Genomic DNA, 27,144 nt, shown 5'->3' with positions numbered 1-27,144 from the left:
ACCTAAATAAAGGAAAAAGTATGCCTTATTCATGAATTAGAAGACTTAATATTGTTAAGAAAGTAGTGCTCCCTCGATTGACCTCTAGATTCAGTGTAATTCTAGCAAAAATTTGTGCAGGGTTCTGTATATGTGTCTGTGTGTATATAAAATAATTTGATTCTAAAATTTATGTAGAAATGCAAAAGACCTAGAAAAGCCAAGGAAATCTTGAAGAACAACAAAGCTGGGGGATTTATATTACTAAATATCAACATTTATAATTAGGTTACAGAAATTAGGACAGTAGGACATTGACATAAGGATAGACAAATAAGCCAATGAAATAGAGTCCAGTTGAAAGTCCTGTATTGAAAACAGGAGGTGTTTTCAATAATGATGCCAAAATGGAAAATATGTATTTTTGAGTCCTACCTCACCCCACACATGCAAATAAATTCTACATGTATTGTAGATATAAATGTGAGTGATAAAACAGTAAGTAATTTTAGAAGATGACAGGAGAATATTCTCATGATTTGCTAATATTTTGTTGAAGATTTACATCTATATTCATAAGTAATAGTAGTCTGAAATTTTCTTTTCATGTGGTGTCCTTATCTGGCTTTGGTATCATATCTATGCTGGCCTCATAGAATGAGTTAGAAACTGTTATGTCCTCTTCAATTTGTGGGGAGGAGTGTTGTAAGGATAGGTTTTAGTTCTTTAGATGTTTGATTAAATTCACTGGTGAAGCCATCTGGTCCAGGACTTTTCTTTGTTGTGAGGGTTTTGATTACTAATTTAATCTCTTTACTTGTTATGGGTCTGTTAAGATTTTCTATTTCTTTTTGAGTCAGTTTAGATACTTTTTGTGTATTTTTTGTCCATTTATTCTAGGTTATCCTTTTTACCTCTGTGAGATTGGTGGTAATGTTCCCACTTTCATTTCTTATATTAGTTTTGTTGGGTCTTCACTCTTTTTCTCTTTGCCAGTCTAGCAATTTGTCAATTATGTTGATCTTTTCAAATAACCAACTTTTGGTTTCATTGATTTTCTCTGCTGTTTTTATAGTCTCTATTTTGTTTATCTCCACTCTAATCTTTATTATTTCCTTCCTTCTGTTAGTTTTAGGTTTATTTTACTCTTCTTTTTCTAGTCCTTGAGGTGTAAACTTAGTTTATTGATTTGAGATTTTTCATCTCTTTTAATGTAGTCACTTAACAGCTATAAATTTCCCTCTGAGCATTGCTTTCACTGCATCTCATAAGTTTTGGTATATTGTGTTTTCATTTTCATTCATCTCTAAGTATGTTCTAATTTCCCTTGTGATTTCTTCTTTAACCCATTGGTTGTTTAAAGGTGTGTTTTTTAATCCCACAGATTTCTCCTATATCTTCAAAGAAGACCCTTTGTATGATATTTATATTTTTAAATCTATTAGGATTTGTTTTGTGGCCTAACATATAGTCTGTCCTGGAGGATGTCCCATGTGCACTTGAGCAGAATGTGTATTCTACTGTTGTTGGGTGGAATACTCAGTGTAGATCTGTTAGAGCTGGTTAATTTTTGTTTATGGCATGAAGTATGGGTCCAACTTCATTTTTTTACATATGGATACCCATTTGTTACAGCACCATTTGCTGAAGAGATAATTTTTTCCCCATTGAATGATCTTGGCACCCTTGGCAAAAGTCAATTGGTCATATATTTATGGGTATATTTCTGCTCCAGGCTCATCTTGAATATTTCTTGCCCCAGTCCTAGAATCAGCCATTTTTTCAATGAGTCCTGATTTTTTTAAATTGGAGAATGATATTAGAAACCAAGGTCTGGGGACTTCCCTGGTGGCACAGTGGTTAAGACTCTGCCTGCCAATGAAGGGGACATGGGTTCGAGCCCTGGTCCGGGAAGATCCCACATGCCGCGGAGCAGCTAAGCCCGCATGCCACAACTACTGAGCCTGCGCTTTAGAGCCCATGCTCCACAACAAGAGAAGCCATCGCAATGAGAAGCCTGCGCACCGCAACGAAGAGCAGCCCCTGCTCGCCGCAACTAGGGAAAGCCTGCATGCAGCAACGAAGACCCAATGCAGCCAAAAATAAATAAATAAATTTAAAATTTCAATCCTATTAAAAAAAAGAAAAAAGAAAGAAGCGAAGGTCTGAGCACTAGGTTTACAAGCTCTCGTAATTTTTAAAAATAATATAACTATATTTTAAATTTCCTCTAATTGCTCTGAGGATATTAATTACAGCTCTTTTAGAACTCCTTATATTTGTTCTATTAGTGGTGCTTCCTTGGATAGTATTAATCATTGCATTTGTTTAGTCATGGAGTTGGTTTTCGTTAAATATTTGGTGATCCTTATGTGTGTGTTTACATTTGCATTTGGGAATCCCTGTTTGCTTTTCTCTGGATGACGTTTCTGTTTTCTGTAGCCTGCTGCCAGTGATTGTGGAGGAGGGGTAAGATATGCAGATTGTGGAGGAGGGGTAAGATATGCAGACAGTGAAGTCTGTCAGCAATTCATTTTCTCTGTGTGTGGAGGCATTATTCTGCCTCTCTTGCCCGAATCCCCTTGTCCCATTTCAAGGGTGAATGCCTCTGGTGCCCGATGATTAGCTCAAATGGGGATGAAGATAGGCAAAAAGGTCAGTCATTCCCCTGCTATCCGTATCTACACCCTTTAAACTTAGGGTGGCTCAGAGCTGCTCCCAAATTTCACAGTCATCTTCTGGATCCTTTTAGTCTTATAGTTTCTTTAATCAATCTAATCCCATCTACCTTACATTTTTCAGAGACCCTCAAAGTTTCTGAAGGCCCTCTTCATAATTGATTGTTAGCATTCTTCTTTTTTTTTTTTTTTTTTGGCTCTTCCACCTTAGTTGTGGCATGCAAGGATCTTCGTTGCGACATGAGGACTCTTAATTGTGGCATGCATGTGGGATCTAGTTCCCCAGGCCCCTTGCATTGGGAACATGGAGTCTTACCCACTGGACCACCAGAAAAGTCCTTTTTTTAAAATTAATTTTTACTGGAGTATAGTTGCCTTACAATGTTGTGTTAGTTTCTACTGGTTGTTAGCATTCTTATGTTCATATTAAAACACACACACACACAAACACACACACACCCTTTTCTATCATTTCTAGAGATTTTGGTAGGGAGGGCATGTAGATCCTGACCTCAGTCCACTATCTTGGTCTAAAATCTCCAACATGAAAGAAGTTGGAAATATGAGAGTGGGAAGAAATATATTTATTGGGTTGGCCAAAAGGTTCATTTGGGTTTTTCTGTAACACCTTATGGAAAACCCCGAACAAACTTTTTGGCCAACCCAATACACGTACATGTCTGGTAGTCTCTCTTCACTGCCTACTCAGCAGACATTTTCCCACCTTTTGTCTGCCAATGGAACTTCAGTTTTGTAGCAGATGGAAATCACTTGATATCAGAGAATTTGGTCTAAACCCTGACCAAATTTGGTCTAAACCCTGACCAAGGAATAAGTTATGATTGATCAAAACTATTCTCAATAACCCTTTTACCTTTACCAGCTATTGGCCTAGGGTGGACATGTAACCTAATTAGGGCCAATGAAATATAAAGGAAAGTCTTAGAGTGAGGAGTCTGGGATCTTCTCTTCTTGAATAATATAACAGAACCTCAAGAGGAGAAAGCCCCTTCGTTCTCAATCCTTTTCTCCTGTAAAGAAGTGATGCCTGGGCTTCCCTGGTGGTGCAGTGGTTGAGAGTCCGCCTGCCGATGTGTGCCCTGGTCCGGGAAGATCCCACATGCCGCAGAGCGGCTGGGCCTGTGAGCCATGGCTGCTGAGCCTGCGCGTCCGGAGCCTGTGCTCCGCAACGGGAGTGGCCACAACAGTGAGAGGCCCGAGTACCGCAAAAAAAAAAGAAGTGATGCCTGGAGCTGCAATAGCTATCTTGTGATCCTGAGATACAAGCACAAAAAATGAATAAAGAACAATAGAAACATGCTAGGTACTTAATAAAAACACTGAGCTGTTGAATGGCTTCTGATTAAGAAAACAGTAAATGTCCTTGTGGTTAAAGTCACTGCTGTCTGATTTTCTGTTACTTTTAGCTGTGTTCGAATATACCATGTAAATGGATATAAAATAATTTTCTAATATTCTAAAGTAACATAGATTAAAATCTACTTCTAATATTTCTTACATTTCAATTTTTGTCCCCTCAGAATTAAACCTGGAGGAGCAGCCAAAAATCTCTACTTGTTCACTAAAGGACTCTAGAATCTCAAAGAATACTGTATTTAGAAAACCTGCAAAAGTGATTCTCAATTTAGATCAAACTGCACAAAATTCAAAGCTAGAACAGTCATGGAAGAAAAATCTTTTTGAAAGAGTACAGGCAAGAGCCCAGGCAATGCAGCAGAAAATCATAGATAAGGAAAATCTGAAGAAGGAACTAGAAAAAAAGGCTGAAGAAAAACTCCCAAGGGATAATTTGGCCAAAGAGTGGTTTAATACTGAAAACATGACACTGAACACTCGTGTGTATTTACTCGACAAACTTCTACCCACCTTAGTTCCTGGAATGGAAAAAATGTTAATGCAAGTGGAAAAGAAAAAGCTTTTGGCAGAAGTTGATATTCCAACCAAGTTTGATCCAATTAACCATTTGGGGGAATACTTAATGAGAAACAACCCTAATTACATCAAAGACTCAGGAATGTCTGGTTATCAGAGGGTGATGAGAAATATCGCAGAAGACCTGAAGATAAACGTTCCAAGCACTACTTACAACAGGTACAGTTTGTTGTATTTTCAGTTGATGATCTAGCTCCTTATGTTGAAAAGCAAGTAGAACAATAACATAATCATACAAATAGGACTTAAAGTAACTTTATAGTTCTTCAAAAAGTATTTATTGAGCTACTACTATGTGCTTCACTATTTATGAGGCACTGTGAAGACTAACGAGGTATATTAAGTAAGTTCCTTGTACTGATGAATTTAGTTATCTCACTAGGATCCCAAGTGTATATTTATTTGTTTATTATTTGTCTTCTTGCATTGGAAAGTAAGCTATATGAGAGGAAGGACCTTTTAAAATTTAACTTTTCAGATAGGTAATATGTTCGCCTGGTTCAAAAGCCGAAACGTATAAAGTGTTATATGGTAAAAACTTTCTCTCCCATTCTTATCCTCCATCCACGCAATGCTCCACCTCTGCTATAAATAGCTACTGTTCTTAGTTTTCAATGGATCCTTCCAGAGTTTCTTAGTGCATACATAAGCAAATGCAAATATACATTCTTAATTTTCTTCCTTTTATCCAAAGCATGTGAATGAGTTACAAATATTTTCCTGTTTTTCACCTGTCATTTATCTTGTGTCACGTATAGGATTTTTTATTTCTATGTGGTCAAATTTATTTACTTTTATTTTATGGCTTCTGGGCTTTGAGTCATTGTTACATTTCATTTCAAGATGTTAAAAGAATTGTCCCATGTTTTCTTCTGGAATTATTTTAATTTTAATTTAAAATATTGATCCATTTAGAATTTATCCTAGTGTAAGATTTAAAATATGTATCCAACTTTTTCTTTTCCAAATGGCTACATAGTGAGCCCAATAACAGTTACTGAATAGTCTATATTTGTTCTTTTCTAATCACTACTGTCTATTCTTGTGTGTTTACTTTTCAATATGAACTTTAGGATTGGTTCATCTACCTGAGAAAAAAAAAGTGGGGGAGAGAGAACACCGAAAGAAGCGTTATAGGAATTTTTATTGAAATAAGATTAAATTTATTCATTATCTTAGGGAAAATCAACATCTTTAATAATGACAAGTGTTTCTGTATGAGAATGCTTGTCTTTCCATTTGCTCATCTTATTCTGTATCAGTCAATGTTGTCTTAAAGTTGTTAGGAATATCATGAAAGAGTTAAAGTATTTAAAGATGCTTTCTTTGCTGAGATTATCAGAATTAGGGTTTCATCTTCCTCTGGCAAAAATCCAAAATCCATATGTCAACACAAGACAGTTTCAGGCATTTGTAGAATATTCAGAAATCCTAGGGATGCTTTACAGCAGCACAATGTCTATTGACTTAAAGCTTGGATACCCAGCAATCTTAGCAAAAACAGTCCTGCTTTTAAATTCTCTGAACTTATCACTGTTTGTGTTGTTCTCAATCCATTAGAGAGCTTTGGAGAAGTCCGTTCATTTTAGGAATGAGAGTTTTCCTTACTTATGCTCAAGAAAAAGGACACATATTTTTGTTTGGTTTGTCAAGACTTTATCTTCTGGTGATAATGTTAAAGTGTCTGTTTGACTCAACCTGATCTGAAAATTTTTCATCTGCCTACTTCCCTGGACAAAAAGGGATTCATCTTTGTTTGGTGTCTAAGTACGATAGATAGAGAAGACACTCCTTACTGATTTGGAACAATTTATATAGTGGTAGCCACTTATCTAAAAAATAAAATATCACTGCTATTTGTAAGTTTTACATATGCAATATACTTTCATTGCTTCCCCTTAGGGTTCCTGAAAGACAGGTATAGAATTGAAGTGGACTATAATTCTTACATGTAAATTTGCAAAACTGATAAGGAGGGTAGGTTTGTGTCATTTTGTTTTTCTTCATATTTTCTTTTCTTTTAGCATCTTTTCCCTCTGATTCTTGATCCCTCCAATTCTTGAGAATGCATATTCTATGTCACTACTGCCTTATTGTGAATTGATAATGAAAAATATTTGCACTTAAAGTAAGATTACAGGGCTTCCCTGGTGGCGCAGTGGTTGAGAGTCCACCTGCCGATGCAGGGGACACGGGTTCGTGCCTTGGTCCGGGAAGATCCCACATGCCGCGGAGCGGCTGGGCCGGTGAGCCATGGCTGCTGAGCCTACGTGTCCGGAGCCTGTGCTCCGCAATGGGAGAGGTCGCAACAGTGAGAGGCCCGCATACCGAAAAAAAAAAAAAAAAAAAGTAAGATTACAAACTTTTGATAGCTCGATTATGGTGATGGTTACACATATTTATACGTGTTGAAATTTATACAACTGTGCACCAAAAAAGGTTAATTTTACTGTGTGATATATTTTTTTAAAAGTTAAACATTAAAAAGGAAGTATAGAGAAAGATTATTAATGTTAAAATTTTACACTATTGCAGAGAAGTACACTATTGCACACTATTTTCTATCATATTGCATGCCATCTTCTATCATATCTATATTTCCAACACTGAGCGAAGTATTTGGCATGAGTTCAGCCTCAATAAATATTTGTTAGATGAATGAATTAATAACAAATTTATTGAGGAGTCTTCACGGTCAATCAGTATTTATGGCATAATTATTCAGTGCTTAATGTTGAGCCATACCTTATACGAAAAAAAAATACAAAATTTGGTTCTTGTCATGAGGAGCTTATACATTCTAGTTGAGGAAATATGACTAAAACATAGCTAAATTTATCAAAATAGTTGTCCACATAGCACTCTCCCTACTTCCTACACTTTTATCAGCCTGTTCCATCTGGTCTTTTTTCCAGGCTCTCTTCAATAAATGTCACTTACCAATATGACAACATTCTCTCTGCTTCTAGGCCCAGTGGAAGGTTTGCAGTCCTCATCTTACTTGACCTCTTAGCAGTGTTCAATTATGTTGGCCATTTCCTCCTTGAAATACTGTTTCCCTTCCTTCCATGATATCATTCTTTACTAGTTTTCCCTCTACCTCTGTTTAATCCTTCTCAGTATCCTTTGCTGGTTCATTCTTTGCTACCTGATCTTCAAATATTAAGGTTCCTTAAGGCATAGTTCTCCTATCACTCCATAATCCATCCCTGAGTGCCCTCATTACAACACATGTAAATATCTATTCAGTATGTACACTTGGATGTTTCAGGAGCATCTCAGTTTCAACAAGTCATCGTCTTAATTGATCATCCATCCAGATTTTTAAGCCAAAACCAGAGGGATCGACCTTGACACTTTCTACTTCCTCATTGATCACTTCCAGTCAATCATTAAGTCCTGCTGATTTTACCTCCTTCTTTCAAATCTATTCATTTCTGACCCTCCCCACTGCTGTCACCCTAGTCTAAGCTACCATCATCTGTCACCTGCAATATTGCAATAGTCTCCTAATTGTTATGTTTACATCCATTTTGCCCTCTTCCACTCTATCGTTTACCTGTAACTGAAGTGATTTTTTTAAAGTTTAACGTTTTCATATTTTTCTCCAGTGTGAAACCTTTCAATGGTATCCCTTTATTCTTAGGATAAAAACCAAAATCCTTAACTAGGCCTATACAAACTTTCTTGTATGACCTGGTCTCTGACTTTCTTTCTAGCCCGGGCTCCCACCTCTCTCATTCTCACACTCTATACCCCAGGCATATAGGATTTCTTTCAGTTCTTCAAACATACTGTGCTTCTTTCCACTTCAGGATCTTTTCACATGTTGTTACTTCTTTCCCTCCCTCTTTATCTTATCCTCCCAGTCCTTCAGAGTTCAGCTCAAATACCACTTCGTCATGAATTTGGGTTGGGATCTTCCCTTATAGGCTCTCTCATTGCATCCTGTGTTTCTTCTTCATCGCACTTATCACAATTGTAATGGTTGTTTCTCCTGCTGTAATGTGAGCAGGAACGACATCTGTCATATTCACCATTGAATCCCCAGCATCTAACACTGTGTCGTGTAAGTAATGCTCAATAAATATTTGTTAAATGAATTAACTGACATATTCTAATCTGGCTTAGAATGATGAAAGTTTTCTTGTTGTTTTTTTTTTTGATACATAAGATTATTTTGAGATATGTCTTAATTTGGAGTAATTGAGTATTTAATTTTGAAATCTCTATGATTAATCATCTGTACTTAAGTGGGAGGCTATAATAAATGTTCTTCATCATTTTATAAAATTCCAAATAGGCCTAATTATTTAGCTGTTCAAATATCATTGATTAACCAGTAACTTAGATTTTTCTTAAGTCATTGAACCTTATGTCAGGAACTTCCATTTCATAATAAGCTGTATATTGAATAAACAGAAGAAAATGGGTTAAGTACAATAACTAAGTAGACACATATCATATATGTATTTTTATAGGAATACTCATCACAGGAATAATGTGGACATGCTCCAAGAATGGCAAGAAGTCCAATTTAGCTCTGTGAAACTAAGACCATCAGAGCTTAAAAACAAACAAACAAACAAAAGCTGAGTTTATTAACTTGCCAGGCAAAGGAATCTATACCAGTGAAGAATTCACTGACTAGTTTGCTGAAGGGGAAAATTCTGGAGTTTTTAAGTGTTAGGAAGGGAGCTTTACAGTGGTTATAACAACTGAAGACAGTCACACTGTATATAGGACAGAGTGAGTCCATAGGTTTGTACATGATTGATTAAAACAAGTTCTATTGTTTAGCAGTCGAGAAAGAGTCTTCCCTTAGGTCTAGTAATGGTCTGGTGTACTGGGGTCACTCAAAGTTCATGGTCAATTATGCACTTAAGCTGGTTAGAACCAGTTTTTATGAAATACAACATTCAGTTTTGATATAATCTAGGCAAATACTCTGAGTGGAAGATTTTCCATACACAGCTTGAATGGATGGATAGGATTTGGATTGTCACAATTAGGGTAAGGAAGCATTTTTACTTCTTTAATCAGATTTATACTGTTCTTTTCTTTAAAAGAGCTCAAAACAGTTGTTAAGATGGCAAAACTGTTTCGTTAGTTAGCTTTTGCTGCATAACAAAATACCTCAAAACTCAGTGGCTTAAATAAACAATCATTTATTTGCTCATGATTTTGGACAGGGCTCATGGCTCATCTCTGATCCACATGGTATCAGTTGGACTCACTCATACATTGTGGTAAAATGGCAATGATAGTCTTAGTCATTTGTCTATTAGTTGGCTGACTGTTGGTAAAAGCAATGGAGGTAACTGGATCATCATCCAGCAGGCTAGCCAAGGCTTATTTCCAAGGTGGTGGTAGAAGTGCTCTTAAGTTCAATACAAGAGAGCAAACCCCAATGTTTAAGCACTTTTTCTTCCAGTTTTATTGTGATATAATTTACAGCACTTTTCAACTTTCTGCTTCCATCATGTTTGCTAATGACCCATCGGCTAAAGCAAGTCACATGGCCATAGACAGACACAAGAGATGCAGAAATAGACTCCAGCTCATAATGGGAAAAGCTGCAAAGTTACACTGCATACAGACAGACATGCATACAGGAATGGGAAGAATCTGTGATAATTTTACCACACTGCAGGTTTTTTTCTTTCAGGTCTCCTTAAATGTGGATTTATACTTAGAATCTGCTTACAGATTATGGCTACCCTACACTACCCAAAGTTATGAGTTTTGGATGCTATGGAATTCTGTTGATTAATTTAGATATCCTCTTGAGATAATGCAGACCACGAAAGAGAAATTTTATTCAGTCCCTGAATGAGTTACCTAGTAAATTAAAAATCCATCTGGATTATATTTGGAGTCTCATGTGCAGTAGCCCTGAAGCACAAAACTAAGTTTTGTTTCTAAATGTGGGCATTAATAAGAGGGAGGAAATGATGTCTGAACTGAGACCTAAAGGACGTGGAGGATCTAGTCAAACAAAGAGAGGGAGGAAGGCTTTTCAGGCAGATGGAAATAGGACAGAAACTCAATTTTGTTAATCTATGTTGATTAATACACATGAGAATCTGGAGACACCGAGTGTTTATTATACAATATCACTTACTTATCTGTTCTGCAGTGGACCACAAGCTTTATAATGGCAGAATCTATAGTAGGTGCTCGATAAATGTTTGTGTAATGAGTAAATAAGTAACTGACTTAGTGAGTGAGTGTGAATGAGTGAATAATGAGAAAAAGCTAGAAGAAGGACACAGACACAGAACAGAAAATCATGCAGAAAAGACAGAAGTTGAGGAGAGTGCTGTATAGAGACAGGGGAAAGGGGAGAGGAGGATAGAGAGAGAGGGAGAAAGGGAGAAAGACAAAGCAGCAGGGGGAGAAAGAGTAGGGGAAGAGCAGAAGAAGAGCCAGCCAAGAATAGACTGGGGGTTCTGAGATAAGTGATGGCGGTTTGGCTAGTTAGTAGTCGCATTAGAGGAACTTAGCACATCCTTTAAAATGCTAATTAATCTTCCAGCAGTTCAGAAACAAGCCCTTCTGCACTATTTAACAACTTGCCTATTTTTATTTTCAAACTTCAAAGTTTATTTTTGAAGGCTTCTTTTCTTAGAGAATTTTGAAGGCCTTATATGGGCATAAAGTAATGATTTAGATTTTAGTTGTTTCTTTTGGATTATTGGAGTTCTCCAGTTTACCAGTTCTTACTGAGAATTCTTTTGCATTTCCAAATCTGTCGGATTGCCCTAGTCTGTCTTCTTTGAAAGATGAAGACCTGACTCAAACATTACTTGAAAATTGTATTTGAAACCAGCAGCTATTTTTATTATTCTGAACCATTTTGGTGTTTCAATCAAAGCCAGTTTTGGGGTTTTGAAGTCCTAGTAGGGATGATAAACATAGGAATGACTAAAATCCCATTCTTCCCCCATTTTCAACCTGGGTGATGCAACTCTGTCTGAGTACAAGTTAGCTATTATGCTCAGAGGCTGTCAAAAGTATTTGACTCCGGCCGGATAAAAGAAATTGGCAATAAATTTTCCTAGACAGAAATCAGAAGTTTGGTCCAAGGCATCAGAATTACCTGAGATGCTTTTCATAAATGCAGTTTCCAGACTCCCATCCTAGACTTGGAATTAGAGTCCTTCCAAGATGATTTACGTGTCCAGGGAAAAAAGAGGCCCACCACCTTGAGGCTTTAGTGCGTTCAACCTTGCTTTTATATGTGGCAGGTTCTAGAGCTATTCTTAGTGCTTCTTAAGTACAGTATTTAGTTGAGTAAAATAAGGCCTACCTCTATAAAAAGTCAAATAATAGTAGAAGACAGCTTATCATTAATGCCAAATTCAGTATGTGCTGGGGGAAGGAGGGATCCCTACAGGCTTGAATGAAGGAAAATTTCATGGAAAAAGATCCAAAGTTTAAATGAGGCTCTGAACTCCTGTATTCTGCCATTTGAACAATCTGAGTCAAATCCAGTGGTCTCAACTCGAGACATTTCTTCTGTTTCTACATCCTTCAGAGTATCCGAGATGAAGGAGAATATTAAACAGAAACGAGAACAAAGAGAATGCATGAACAAAGTCAAAGCCAAGGTGGCCAACACATGGAAACAGGCTCTGCAGGAACAGTTCAATGAGTGGATTCTAGACCCCAAAGGAATGATTCCTATGATAGTGGTAAGGAAGAGGGTATCTCTGAAGGGTAGGTGGAATGGGTGATAAGAGGGTGATTGCTAGATACTGAGCACAGTGCTAGAAACCTCCCTCTAAATTTTTGGTCCTGCTGATGTAAGTCTAGCCCATGAAAGTCAATTTCTTCAATTTTCTCTTGAACATTTAAAAAGAAAATTCTAGGTAGATTTCCAAAATATTGACTCTGGCTGAATTTCACAAACTCTACCTTACAGACAGACATAGCTTTCGTTTGTTTTTTGTATGTGTGTGACTAATTACTTCTGTGGACTAAAAGACCATATCCTTTTTTGGGGGGGAGGCCGTGCCACGCGGCTTGTGGGATTTTAGTCCCCTGACCAGGGATCAAACCCAGGCCCTCGGCAGTGAGAGCGCAGAGTCCTAACCACCAGACCGCCAAGGAACTCCCTAAAAGACCATGTCTTTAGCTCTGAAAAATAACGGTACTCTAAGAGTTATATATGTTCTCTTAGGTGTATGTAGATGTGAGAATAATTGTTGGTTAGATACAATACCAAGCATATTTCCAGTTGCTAAAAATAGACCAAGGAAGACAAGCCACAGACTGGAAGAAAATATTTGCAAAAGACATACCTGATAAAGAACAGTAATATACAAATAACTCTTAAAATCAACAATAGGAAAACAAAAAACAGATTTTAGAATGGGCAAAAGACCTGAACAGACACTTCACCAAAGATATACAGGTGACAAATAAGCATATGAAAATGTGTTCCACATATGTCATCAGGGAAATGCAAATTAGAACAGCAATGAGATACCACTACACACCTATCAGAATGGCCAAAATCCAGAACATTGACAACACCAAATGCTAGCAAAGATGTGCACCAACAGAAACTCTCATTCATTGTTGGTAAAATACAAAAAGGTGTGGTCACTTTGGAATACAGTTTGGCAGTCTCTTATAAAACTAAACATACTCTTACCATACAATCAAGCCATGGTAGATGGTCCTTTGTATTTACCCAAAGGAGTTGAAAATTTATGTCCACACAGAAGCCTACACATAGATGTTTACAGCATAATTGACAAAACTTGGAACCAACAAAGATGTCCTTCAGTGGGTGAATAATAAATAAATGTGGTACATCCAGATAGTGGAATATTATTCTGTGCTAAAAAGAAATGAGCTATCAAGCCATGAAAAGACATGGAAGAACCTTAAATGAATATTACTAAGTGAAAGAAGCCAATCTAAAAAGGCTATATACTGTATGATTCTAACTCTATGACTTTCCAGAAAAGGTAAAATTATGGAGGCGGTAAAAAGATCATTGGTTTCCAGGAGTGAGGAGGGGAAATAAGGATGAATAGGCAGAGCACAGAGGAGTTTTAGGGTGGTGAAGCAATTCTGTACAATACCATAATAATGGATACATGTCATCATATAATTTTCAAAACCCATAGAATGTATAACACTAATGTAAACTATGGACTTTGGGTTATGAGTTTCCAGTGTAGGTTCATTGATGGTAACAAATATACCATTGTGATGGGGGATGTTGGTAGTGGAGGAAAGCTATGTATGTGGTGGTGGGGGGCAGGGAGTCTATGGAAACTCTCTGTACTTTCTGGTCAATTTTTCTGTGAACCTAAAACTTCCCTGAAAAATAAAGTCTTATTTTTAAAAAATGGACCAAGGAACTTCCCTGGTGGCACAGTGGTTAAGGATCCGCCTGCCAATGCAGGGGACGTGGGTTCGAGCCCTGGTTCAGGAAGATCCCACATGCTGTGGAGCAACTAAACCCGTGCGCCACAGCTACTGAGCCTGCACTCTAGAGCCTGTGAGCCACAACTGCTGAGCCCACGTGCCACAACTACTGAAGCTATTGCACGTAGAGCCCGTGCTCCACAACAAGAGAAGCCACCGCAATGAGAAGCCTGCGCACCACAACGAAGACCCAATGCAGCCAAAAATAAATTTTAAAAATAATAAATAAAAATAAAAAATGGGGGCTTCCCTGGTGGCGCAGTGGTTGAGAATCTGCCTGCTAATGCAGGGGGCACGGGTTCGAGCCCTGATCTGGGAAGATCCCACATGCCGCGGAGCAACTAGGCCCGTGAGCCACACCTACCGAGCCTGCGCGTCTGGAGCTCATGCTCCGCAACGAAAGAGGCCGCAACAGTGAGAAGCCCGCGCACCGCAATGAAGAGTAGCTCCCGCTTGCCACATCTAGAGAAAGCCCTCGCATAGAAACGAAGACGCAACACAGCCAACATAAATAAATAAATAAATTTATAAAAAAAAAAAAAAAAAAAAAAAAAATGGACCAAGAAGAGCTCCGAAATTTTGTTTTTAGTCATTGAAGACTGAAGAATTATAGAGGAGTCTTTGGATTGCCAAACTGGTTGCCAAATTTGCCTTAACTCCGTCATGCCCAATGTCTGAGTGTTGTTAGAAATTTCCTTGGAGGGGGCAAATGGGATCTGCTCAGCATCCTAGTTCTCACACAAAAAGGTTAAAAATCAGTGAGGAAATATATGCAAAAGCATTTTATATACTTTGAAATCTGCTATAAACTAAATGTTAATTATTACTATTTCTGTCCCTGGGTTAGAAGAATTACCTAGGACTTAAATTAAAAGACTACAGATGGCTTTTAGTCTAAAATACTTAATATATGCTAATTGAAAAGTAGTATATGGTCTCTTTTCTTTGATTTGCAGATTCAGAATGTCCTTCATGAATTTTTTCAAAATCCAGATTTCCAGCTTGGTATGCCTACCTGTTACTGCAGTGTTTATATTTTTCTCTCTCCTTTTTTTGAGGGTGGAGGGATGCTGAATAAAGATGAAGAGTCATGTAGTCAAGCTCTTTTGCTCTTTTCAGTTGGAGAATGTAGAAAAGCAGAGATGCAATCAGTGATTTTTAATTCTTTTAGTCGAGTGCCCCATTTTATTACAACTATTTTGTAATAACCCTTTATTATCCTATCAAATTTCTAGAAAATATTGCTTACATACACAGAATTTTAAAAGAAAGATATAATGTCATAACTGTGATATGAAGGAGAAATACAAGTAAAGACATAAGAAAATTAAATTGTGCTGTATTTCAATATATAAATGCTTAGTTACAACTTCGCTAAAAGACATATGGAATAGTTGGACATTTGTACCTATTTATAATGAATGTTTAGACATAAGAAAAGTAAAATTATATCCAATCAGTCATACTCTTTGTATTTGGCATTTTGAAATAAGAGCAAAATGAATGGATTTTTATATACATGTAGAATCCTCGGGCTTCTCTGGTGGCGCAGTGGTTGAGAGTCTGCCTGCCGATGCAGCGGACATGGGTTCGTGTCCCGGTCCGGGAAGATCCCACATGCCGCGGAGCGGCTAGGCCCGTGAGCCATGGCTGCTGAGCTTGCGCGTCTGGAGCCTATGCTCCGCAACGGAGAGGCCACAACAGTGAGAGGCCCGCGTACCGCAAAAAAAAAAAAAAAAAAAAAATCTTTTTATGTACCAGCCCATAATAGGCAGGAAGAGTTATTCTTAGAAGTAGAAACCAGTGTATTAATTCTTTTATCATGAGCTTTCATACAATTTATGTGTCCTAGTAAGGTCAATAAGGATCATGTAATTGTCATATCAAATGGAGGTTTAAAAAAGTCTTTATTTCAAGTTTTGCTGTTTATATTTTTGTATTATTTGAATCTTTTACCAAAAGAATATATTCATATTTATTTAGTTTTTAAAATATTAAAGACAAAATTAAGTATTTAAAAGGAAAGTTTGTGGAAGTGTTGTGTTTTAGGACCTTCTAGCATAAATGCTAGCATAAACCAACACAGATATTTTTGCAGTCTTTTATACTATTGATGAGCCTATTTATTTCTGCTTTATCTTGACATGGTCATTAAAAATGTAGGCATGTTCTTTTTAGTGTTTGAGTTGCTTAGTTAAATAGAAGTCAGGAAAAATAATAATTTTGTAGTAATTGGAATGTTACCCAACTATGTATCATTTACTCTATTATAAATATTGATGGACATTAAGAATTTTATGTTCTTTTGGGGTACTATGATATGAATATAAAATATGAATGTATCACAACCAAACTATCAAATAACCTTTGTTCCATAATTAAAAGCATGCTGCCAACAATTGGATATTGCTGATTCAATGGAACCAAGACTGAACAAAATGGAATTTATAGAAGTAAGTTACATTATTCATTATTTGAATCAAATTATTTTGCCAGTTTCAGTTGTCTTTTGGTGGATGTCACACATACATTAACTTAAATGAAAACATAAAAACTTATTTTATCGATTCTAAGATGTACACTTTAAAATATTTTAACCCCTCTGAAGTTAGGTTACATCTTATAATCAAAGGCATGTTGCAACTTCTTTCAGTCAGTGGTACTCATGATGTGTGTGAAAAACTTCCACTGACACCTTCGGGTAGGGCCAAGAAAAACCAGCTTGTTATATTCAGTGAAATCTGGTTCTACAAATAATAATGAGGTTTCAAACTTACAAAGCATTTCCTATGGGCCAGGTGCTGTCCAAAGCTATCCATATATTAACTCAGGTAATCTCAGCAATCCTTATTCCTACTTTTATTCCTACTTTTATAGATGAAGACACTAAGATACAGAAAAGGTCAGTAACTTGTACAAGGTCTCAAAATTAGTGGAGCTAGGGAAATTTGTATTCAGGCAGTTTGGCTTAGAAGTCTACACAAAATTACACCTGAGAAAGTATGATTCTACTGTAGTAGAATAAGCAAAAGAAGCAATTTAATAGTACCAGGGTCCTAAGTCTTCTACAGCCTGCTTCTATATTTTTTCATGTCTCTCCTCTAATTCCCCTTGTTTTTCTCTGAGTCCCAGAGTCAAGGTAAATTTCTCCTCCTTGAAATGATTATCATACAGATAAGTATTTGTCAATCCTGTCTCAATTATGTTCTGTTTTCTTACATTCTGTATTTGTCTCTTTGGTATCCATTAGTCACAGGGCCAAACTAATGGCCAAAGTTGTTTATATGTCCTCTGTGATCCAGAGCACATATTCTAAACCACCTCCTTATTTAAATCTCACTCACCAAACCAATATTTCCCCTGCACTAAATCAACCCAGGGCCAGATACCAGATAACTAGGGACTGCCCCTGTACCCCAAGGCCTGCTGAGATTATTCAAGCTAGCCAATCCTAAACTGTTTACTCTGCCCTACCCTGCCTTTCCTGAGGAAATCCCAATAACGGCTCTGGCCTAGGCTTTCCACTTACTCCTGCTTCTGCCTCCAGACCCAAACCTGGTGCTCCCTCTGTGGCTTTGCATGGCATGACATGCTCCCTTCTCTTGGAAACTGTAAATAATAAAAAAAATCTTCTGTCAGTGACATTAGCTTCCCCATGCCAACACTCAGCCATCTCCATAAACTATTGGATTGGCCAAAAACTTCTTTCGAGTTTTTCCATAACCCAAATGAACTTTTTGGCCAACCCAATAAAATCTTGTGAGCGCAAATGAGAAAAGTTACTCAAAGAAATATATGCAGAAGAATAAACTATAGTATTTAAATGGTTTAGAAAAAGTCAAGGCTTTATCACTTTAATGTAGTAATAAATGTAACTTAAATTTCTTTGCAAGACACTGATTCTAGATGCTACTTGCCTTTTTGTCTTATACTAGTTTCCCTAAAATGGGGCAATTTAGAAAATTTTCTTATTTTTTAAAATATATAAGTAATACTATATGAATTTTATGGTATGTGAATTATATCTCAGTAAGAAAGTAATATTCAGTTTAGAAAATTAAAAATAAAAAGTATAAAGAAGAAAAAATTTTTAATCCGTAATTCATTTTAATGGAAGCATTATAATATAATTATTATAATTTAATCATTTATTTATTGTTGGACATTTCTCATTATTCACTATAAATATGATGATTAACATCTGCATATAAACTTTTGTTTACAGCTTCATGTGGACTGAATCATGCCCCCTGCAAATTCACATGTTGAATTCCTAACCTTCCCAGTGTGATTTTTTTTTTAGTAGATAGGGCTAACAGAGGTAATTAAGGTTAAATGAAGTCATAAAGGTGGAGTTCGAATCCGATAGGATTGATGACCTTATAAGAAGAGAAAGAGAGAGACCGCTCTCTCTTTCTACATGCATGCACTAAGGAAAGGCCATGTGAAGACATAGCAAGAAGGCAGCCATTTGAAACCCAAGAAGAGAGCCTTCACCAGACACCAACCCTGTTGGCACCTTGATTTTGGACTTATCAGCCTGCAGAACTGTGAGTAAATACATTTCTGCTGTTTAAGCCGCCCAGTCTGTGGTACTTTGTCATGGCAGCCCGAGCTAAGACACAGTAATTTCCTTAGAATAGGTTCCCAGAAAGAATTACTAGGTCAAAGAATAAACATTGGAAGGATTTGGGTATCTATTGTCAAACTGTGCTTTTGATTATACTGATTTGTTCTCCCATTAGCAATATGTGAGAGCTTTTGAAGCACCATATTCTCACCAATAGTGGGCATTATTGCATATAAGAAACCTCTGCAATTTAATGGCATTTTGTTTTTTAACTTTTATCTTTTTGATTACTAATGAGGTTAAATATTTTTCTGTGCAATTAAAATGTTTTTCTTCTGTGAATTATCTGTTCACATCCTTTGCCCATCTTACCTATTGATGTTTATTTTTTCTTATGGAATTGTAAATGCTCTTTATGTACTAAAGACATTACCGTTTATGCTGTAAATTGCATGTATTTTTCAAGTTTTTCCAATTGTTTAAAAAATTTTAATGTGTTTTCTAACTTCCAAAAACGTTTTTTTTGTGTGTGTGGTACACGGGCCTCTCACTGCTGTGGCCTCTCCTGCTGTGGAGTACAGGCTCTGGATGCGCAGGCCCAGCCGCTCTGCGGCATGTGGGATCTTCCCAGACCAGGGCACGAACCCGTGTCCCCTGCATCGGCAGGCGGACTCTCAACCACTGCACCACCAGGGAAGCCCTAATTTCCTGGACTTTTTGAACTCCATGAATTCCCTTTGTTTTGGTAAAGAATTTCCTAATAATCTGTTTCAAGAGAAGTCTGAGAGATAAGTATGTCTAAATTTTTCTTGGTACATTTTAAGGCAGAGATTACCTTGAGTTGTCAAAAAGTACCCATAATTTTTTTTGATAATAGTCCCTCAAATGGCTGTATGCCCCTCTCCAAAAAAAGTTTCTGTAGGTTGATTGGTTGTTTGGAACTTGAAACCCATTTTCCAAATAGAAGTAATATTTTATATAGTGGTCGGGATCCTTGTTTTCAAAGTTCCTGAAATGGAGTTCTTAATAATCATTAAGTAACTATTTCTGTGGGGGAAAGTGCTACCTGAAGAAGAGGGCATCACCATGCACTACCAGGGAAAGGAACTTCCTTATTTCTAATCCATTGGTGATGACTATATACAAGACCTTTAGTATGACAAGGTTCATGGAGTAAAGGGTAAGGATGGCCTCAGGTAGAAGAGAGCCTCCGAAGATCCCACAGTGAGGAACTGAAGGAGGCTGTCCTCTTATCAATGCAGATCATCCTTTCCCACCTCTGGAGGGTCCAGAGATTGACACACTTCTATTTCTACTGATACTAGCAATCGGCCCTTGACTGATGGATGTTCTTTCCCTGATGCAGTCTCACAGTTAGTCCCCTAAACCAGGGTTCCCCAACCCCCAGGCCGCACAGCAGGAGGTGAGAGGCCGGAGAGCCAGCGAAGCTTCATCTGTCGCTCCACATCACTTGTATTACCGCCTGAACCAACCTCCCTCCAACCCCCCGCCATGGAAAAATTGTCTTCCACAAAACCGGTCCCTGGTGCCAAAAAAGGTTGGGGACTGCTGCAACTGTTGCCTCAAAGTAATACAAAGTATAGATTTCTCAGACAAGAGTGAATCCTTTTAAAGAACTATTCTCTAGGGGTATGTGGCCTACTTATCAGTTCTGCTCACTCTAGGCACCAGAATCTTGACTCAGATTGTCATTTGTGTTCACCATTCCCAGTTATTTGTAACGAACGTTTAGGTGTTCTTTATCTTGTAATTATCTAAATACAACAGAAGTATAAAGAATGGGTGAATGCATACCACAGAATAATAACTCTCTATATAGTTTGCTTTATGTTTGTCCCAGTGGATTGGAGATGAAAAGATGCCACAGACACAACGGCTGCAAAGTTTTGTTTACAAATACTTACAGAGAAAGTTTGTTAGATAAAGCAGGATACAACACAGCATGCTTCCAGAGGATCCCTCGAGTTCCCCACAGGGATTAGACTATTGGCATGAATCAGAGTAGAGGGTTTCAAACCATCCTGGTTTGCCTGGGACTGAGGGGTTTCTCAGTATATGGGACTTTCAGTGCTTAACCAGGAAAGTTCCAGGCAAAGTGAGTCAGTTGGTCACCCTAATTGAGGAGCTTACTTTGCTTACTTTGCTTTTCTTTGTCCTTATCTCCCACCTGATCATTGTGGATGATCTCCACGTATCTACCTGCTCACCAAGGACAAGTGAAAACAACCCAACACCTTCCTGTTTACTGTGGAACTGGCTAAGGTTGAGGGTCAGTTTCCCAGCAGCATCCTTCAGTAGACCTAGGCTTCAAGCAGTCTGAGGTCTACACCTGAATTATAAAATGGGCTTAAGAATAATTATATACAAAACTGCAATTTACTATACAGTGGGATTCAGATGTTAAGTTTTGATTCTGCCACACTGAGGAACCAGTGTATCCCTTGGCCAGGTGTAAATAAGGGCCAGGCCTCTGTCTAGACTCTCTTTTATGGGATTCTTTGTTCTTGCTCCAAAGTGGTCTGCTTTGAGATGGTCACTTCCTTATGCTCAGTTGTTTTATATCAATCAGACATCTGAGGCCTTCAAACTGACATAGCTCAAAGTTTAAACTTTAAATAGAGAGGCTTCATCAGCTGTACCCAAAGATTGTACTTTAACATATTCTACTAAGTCCAGGCTGTGCATTTTCCTTGAGATGGTATGCATCTGAGTGGCTTTCTATTCTCTCTAGTTCAACTGTATTTTGTAATTTTTGTTTGTTTTGTTTTGCTCATTTTGTTTTCCATGTGCTTTGAGCTATGGCAGAGAAGGACAGAAGATGGAAGAATGATGGCTTTGGGAGAGGTAGAGGCAGCAATATGTTGTGAAACTACCTGAGGAAACCTTAGGAGGAAACAAGGGAATTTTAAGCCAGGGAAATGGGAGAGCCTATGGTAAACTATCCTCCAAGTTGGTGTTTGTCTTCCCAGGTGGTCTTCAACTGTAAGAAACACACAAATCAAGAAACTGTCTGATCAGCAATTCCTTATTGGTTGTATTAGTTTGCTAGGGCTGCCATAACAAAGTACCATAGACTGGGTGACTTAAAAATCAGAAATTTAATTTCTTAGTTCTGGAAGCTAGAAGTCCAAGACAAGAAATTGGCAGGGTTGATTTCTTCTGAGAGTTTCTCTCTCCTTGGCTCGTAGATGGCCATCTTCTCCTTGTACCTTCACGTGGTCTTCCCCTCTGTACATGTTCAAATTTCCTCTTTAAAAAAAAATTTTTTTTGGCTGCACCGTGGGGCTTGCAGGATCTTAGTTCCCTGACCAGGGATCGAAACTGTACCCCCTGCAGTGGAAGCATGGAGTCTTAAACAGTGGGCTCCCTGCCAGGGAAGTCCCAAAATTTCCTCTTTTTTTAAGGGTACTAGTCAGATGAGGGCCCACCCTAGTCACCTCATTTTAATTTAATTACCTCTTTAAAGATCCTATCTCAACATACAGTCACATTCTGAGGTACTGGGGGTTAGGCCTTCAACATATGAATTTTGGGGGCACACCACTAAACCCATAACGTTGCCTAAGCCACCTTTCACCAGTATGGGTTAGACTGTGTGTTTCAGTCTGTCACTTTTAGTATTATTGGATATTAAATGAGGCCTTTGTTCAATTCATTTGTTAAGCAAAGTTTTTAAAGATCAGAACATTTTCCTGCTTTGTTGAATATATAATTAGCATTAATTGTTTTTAAAAGTTCCCTCTCTGAGACTGGAAAGCTAATTTTCTGCCCAAATGCTATATGAACATATCACTTCTTCAATGATAGATAGCACATATACTATGTGTATTTCAATATTCTATAGTTCTTGCTTGCAGACATTTCTGAAAACGTTATTTACTACCAAGGCTTCCAAACACAATTTGGAAATTAATACCTAACATAAATAGTTTCCAAACATAGTTTTCTTCCTACTGCTCTCAGATCACCTACTTCATCAATCTTCCAGTATGTCTATAATTAAATAAGTGTGAATCCCAAGGCTGTAGAATCTAACAGTAGCTACCAACCTGTTAAGTGTGACATTTACTGCATTCTCAACATTTTGATTTTCCTGTCAGAAAGGAAAATCTTAGAATTCATTACGTTGGGATCCAGCACACACAGACAACTTAATTAAGTACAGTTTTAATGTTTAACAGCTCACAAAGTGATTAAACTGAAGGATATTAGTAGTTAATCATATTCTTAAATTCATCTAAGCAATTATTTCAGGACTTATGGATATTAATTGACGCATTCCTTGGGAGGATGTGAAAACACAAAAGCTACCATATGTTTTCATTTTTTCTGTTTTTACAAGAGATACTGGCAAACTGCTATAATTGTTCTATTTGGAATTTGATTTGTAGTTCATTTGGCATCTGGTTGTCTTTCATGTCATATAGCCCATGCTTACGGAACATGCTCACTCAGAAAAGCCATAGGCTATAAATCTAGAATGTTAAAGTGTCTCTTGGAGAAACAGTTAAACTAATTCTTGATTTAATAGCATTCCCACAGCCAGAAAATTCATATGGCTTTGAGGTCAATTCCCAAAAGCTTAATACAAAACAAGATGAATCTTTTCATGAATCAGTAATTTTTATTTCAGCATTAGAGCACTGAGCTACAATATTGCCAGAAAATGTCAATTATTCGGTAATTCTACCTTATTAGTAATTTAGAAAAGTACCTACTATTCAAGCACAAAGTCATTAAGGATTGAACAATAGGATCTTAGAATACTGGTATACTTAGGACCAGTTGCCTTAGACCATCTAATTCAAACTTAAGTGAGTTTGAGCATAAGAATCGCCCAGAGGGCTTCTAAAAACAGATTCTAGTTCTCACTCCAGAGTTTCTGATTCAGTAGGTTTGGAGTAGGGTCCCCAAATTTGCATTTCTAACAAGCTGTCAAGGGACCACACTTTGAGAACCACTGATCTCATTGAGTTTTTCCTTCTAAAATACGTATGTCAGCTGAGAGGACTTTTATTTTATAAAGAAAACCTTCCTGATCAATTTCTTACCTAGCTCAAAAGGAGACAAGAGCGATGGCTGCAGAGAACTTATTGCATGAAATACCTATACTCTGTACATATACAGGGTCCTCTCCATGACCCAGTGAGATAGCGACTGTGGTAGCTATTAGGGAACAAATTAAGGAACTGGGAAGTCCAGCGACTCATCCCAGGTTACTCAACCAGTAAATATGGGAACTGGGATTTGACACCAGACAAAATGTGAGGTCTTAACCGGTATACTATTCTGCTTCCCAAGTAACAGAAAAGAATTAATTATGCTCATTAATCCATCAAGAATAATGACAATTATGTTGTTTAGGCAGTTAAGGAAATGAAATATTTAGAAAAGCTCCTTTGCTCTGCTTAAATTTTCCTCTTTTGATCTCTAAGCCCGTTGAATGATGGTTTATGATTCATTAGCATGGATTCAAGTCTAATATATCTCTTACATAATACATCCTAAATTTGCCTATATGATATTAATGAGGAAGTGAAATATCGACTATAACCTTCATTTCAAAGATTATGTCAATGAAATATGCCAACAAAATGTTCCATTTCAAACAAACTGTATTAGTTGTTATTCTTTAATTGTAAGAAACAGGAACCAACCTGAGCTAACATAGCTGAAAATGCAATGTGCAGAAAGCAAGGGCAGGAATTTGTTCTGGCTTCAGGAAGAGACTGGAATAGGGAGTTGGAGAACATCAAGACTCTTTTCTCTCTGCTTTTTGTTTCATCTGTCTCTGTGTACAGACTTCTTCTGCATCCTTAGTTCACATGGAGAAATCTGGCCTCCCAACAAATCTTAAGTTTACATTCACAGGTCCAGGCCCTCTCAGAGATCAATTGGCCATTCCCCAGTCCTAATTCTCAATTCACAGTGTAGAGAATCTGAATGAGTTTGTTTAGGATAAGTATCCTCCCATGGCCCAATCATTTCTAGCTATGGAAGCAGGGTCATTCAGTACAAATTTGACTGCCACTGTGCTTGGGGCAGAGGAGGAAATCATTGACTTGTGAGGTAGGCTAACACCTAAAGAGGAGTCCACTCAGAAACTCTTCCAGTGGTTGATACACTGCTCTCTATCACAAGGTACTTACAGTCACGTGTAGATCAAGATTGTAATGTTCCTGACCTATCAAATTAGCAGAAATGTGGAAAGCAATACACACTGATGATGAGGCTGAAGAGAAACAGCCACTCATACATTAGTGGTGGGAGTGCAAAAGGGTACAAGCCTGAAGTCAAAACCTACCAAAAGTACAGATGCGTTTACCTTCTAAGCAAGCAATCCCACTTCTTGGAATCTATTCAACAGGGCTCAAGAGGAATAGCCCAAGAGCATAGGTGTTTTCAGATTCTAGACTTTCAAAAGAAAAAACAAATCATGGACAAAGGATACTTTATTGCAAAATCAGAAGATAAAAAAACCACCCACTCTCCCCATCCCTTCACTCCAATAATTAAATGTAGCCAGTCTTGGAGCACACATGCTCTTATATCCCCTACATCAAAAGAAAAACTACATTCAATTTTTAGAGCTATTCATTTATAGGCCACATTTTATGACTGCTGCTATTTCATACTGTGAGGTTAAAACTGCTCCCATATAAAACTGATGTGATCTAGAGGGAAATTGTTCCAAAAATATCTAGTCCCGCTTGTATATGGTGTTGGGGACTGTATTGACCACCTCTCTGCAGCATAGCCTTGTATAATAACACTAACATGAAAATACTTTATCTAAGTGACAAGCAAATGATATGGAAAAAATTGCAGTCAATAATTTCACGCACATCAACTGAATCCTTGGAAAAAATCCAAGTAAAGAGCACGGTTTAAAATCAATCGTTTATCCTCTTTTTCTCCACAGTTCATCTCTTCTCACATTGCAGGCTTTAAAAGTGAAATGTTTGAGGAGCTCCTTAAGCACCTTTGCCACTGTGCAGATGAATTCAGGGAGGTTATAAAAACTGACATGCGGAGACAGATGTTTGCTGAACTCTTCTTACATTGTGACCATGGGAAGGTAAGGTAAGACCCTTAAAGCAGTGCTTCTCAAACTGTTTGTTATGAAGGACCCGTTTTTAGGTTGTTGTTGGTGGTGGTAATGGTTTTAATATCCAACCTGTTGTGGACTGATGAAAATGGATTACTAGGAGGGAAAAAGGACATACAAAATACAATTCACACTTTATTATCAGATTCAAATCTGATTTATTATCATTTACTTTCTCAAGTTGCTATAACATTCTAGATGTTATTCTCAATTTCTGCCTTTTTCATCACAGATTACCGCTCAAGTGGCACTGTATTTCATGATTTATAACTTGTCCCTAAGTTTCTTTCCCATTCTTAAGAACAGGTTGCTTAGAATTGTTTTTGTTTACTCTCTTTGCTGGTGGCTTCCTATAGAAAAGAGCTGCTGGGAATAGAAAGCCTACCACATTTTATTCTGCTTCTTAAAAACAAGAAACATTTATATCAAAAAGTATTTCTAGAAATAGGATTTGGGAAGGCACTAGTGTGCCAGGATACCAAATGGATTTGCAAAAATAGATACAAACTTTACTGAAATATATTTGTTTATGAACCTTATATTTATTTGTTTGTATCCCCATGTTACTGAAAAGATTTAAGCAAGCTTATAAGAATAGATAAAATACAACAGAATAACATAGATTAAAAGTAGGGTGAAAGAAGAAAAAAATAAGAGGCAGGATACTAAGTGAAGCTGGGAACAAAGCCCAAAATGCATACCAGAATGACCTAAATATTTGCTCTGGTTGTCTACAGGTCTGAATCTAATCTTCCTAGTAGTGAATGTGAAAGGGAAACATGACAAAACACACTATTGACAATGCTTTTAAGATAAATATAAACTGGAGCTAAGAAGAAGTGCAAAAATTTGGGATAAAAAGTATAGTCAGGAGTTTCTTCTGGAAGTACCCATTAAAGGGGCCCTAAGTGATGAAGTGAACATCTTTATGCTGGACGTACAATAAGTGAAAAAATGACTTCATTAGAACAGTTTCTTTCCTTTTTTTTTTTTTTTTTTGCGGTACACGGGCCTCTCACTGTTGTGGCCTCTCCCGTTGCGGAGCACAGGCTCCGGACGCGCAGGCTCAACGGCCATGGCTCACGGGCCCAGCTGCTCCGCGGCATGTGGGATCCTCCCGGACCGGGGCACGAACCCATGTCCACTGCATCGGCAGGCGGACTCCCACTGTGCCACCAGGGAAGCCCTTTTTTTTTTTTTTTTTTTAATTTATTTATTTATGGCTGCGTTGGGTCTTCGTTGCTGTGCGCGGACTTTCTCTAGTCACAGTGAGTGGGGGCTACTCTTCGCTGCAGTGCGTAGGCTTCTCATTGTGGTGGCTTGTTGTGGAGCACGGGCTCTAGGCACATGGGCTTCAGTAGTTGTGGCACAAGGGTTCAGTAGTTGTG

At 37.7% G+C, this 27,144-nt stretch overlaps 1 protein-coding gene across 3 annotated transcripts in view; it reads left to right on the top strand.

The window, feature by feature from the left end:
* Window positions 1-27,144, top strand: part of EFCAB5 (EF-hand calcium binding domain 5) — a 112,662-nt gene that overhangs the window by 31,585 nt on the left and 53,933 nt on the right. For 2 of the 3 annotated variants that reach the window (XM_032615199.1, XM_032615200.1), the window contains exons 5-9: window positions 4,199-4,769; window positions 12,151-12,307; window positions 15,014-15,062; window positions 16,443-16,510; window positions 25,571-25,726. In XM_032615199.1, the coding sequence (XP_032471090.1) occupies window positions 4,199-4,769; window positions 12,151-12,307; window positions 15,014-15,062; window positions 16,443-16,510; window positions 25,571-25,726 (1,001 nt within the window). Of the gene's footprint in view, window positions 1-4,198; window positions 4,770-12,150; window positions 12,308-15,013; window positions 15,075-16,442; window positions 16,511-25,570; window positions 25,727-27,144 lie in introns of all 3 variants that reach the window. The other variant, XM_032615201.1, reaches the window with a different exon arrangement.

Source organism: Phocoena sinus, chromosome 20, assembly GCF_008692025.1.
Source record: "Phocoena sinus isolate mPhoSin1 chromosome 20, mPhoSin1.pri, whole genome shotgun sequence".
NCBI lineage: Eukaryota > Metazoa > Chordata > Mammalia > Artiodactyla > Phocoenidae > Phocoena > Phocoena sinus.
Note: the sequence above shows the minus strand (reverse complement) of the source record. Positions and strands in the feature narration are given on the sequence as shown.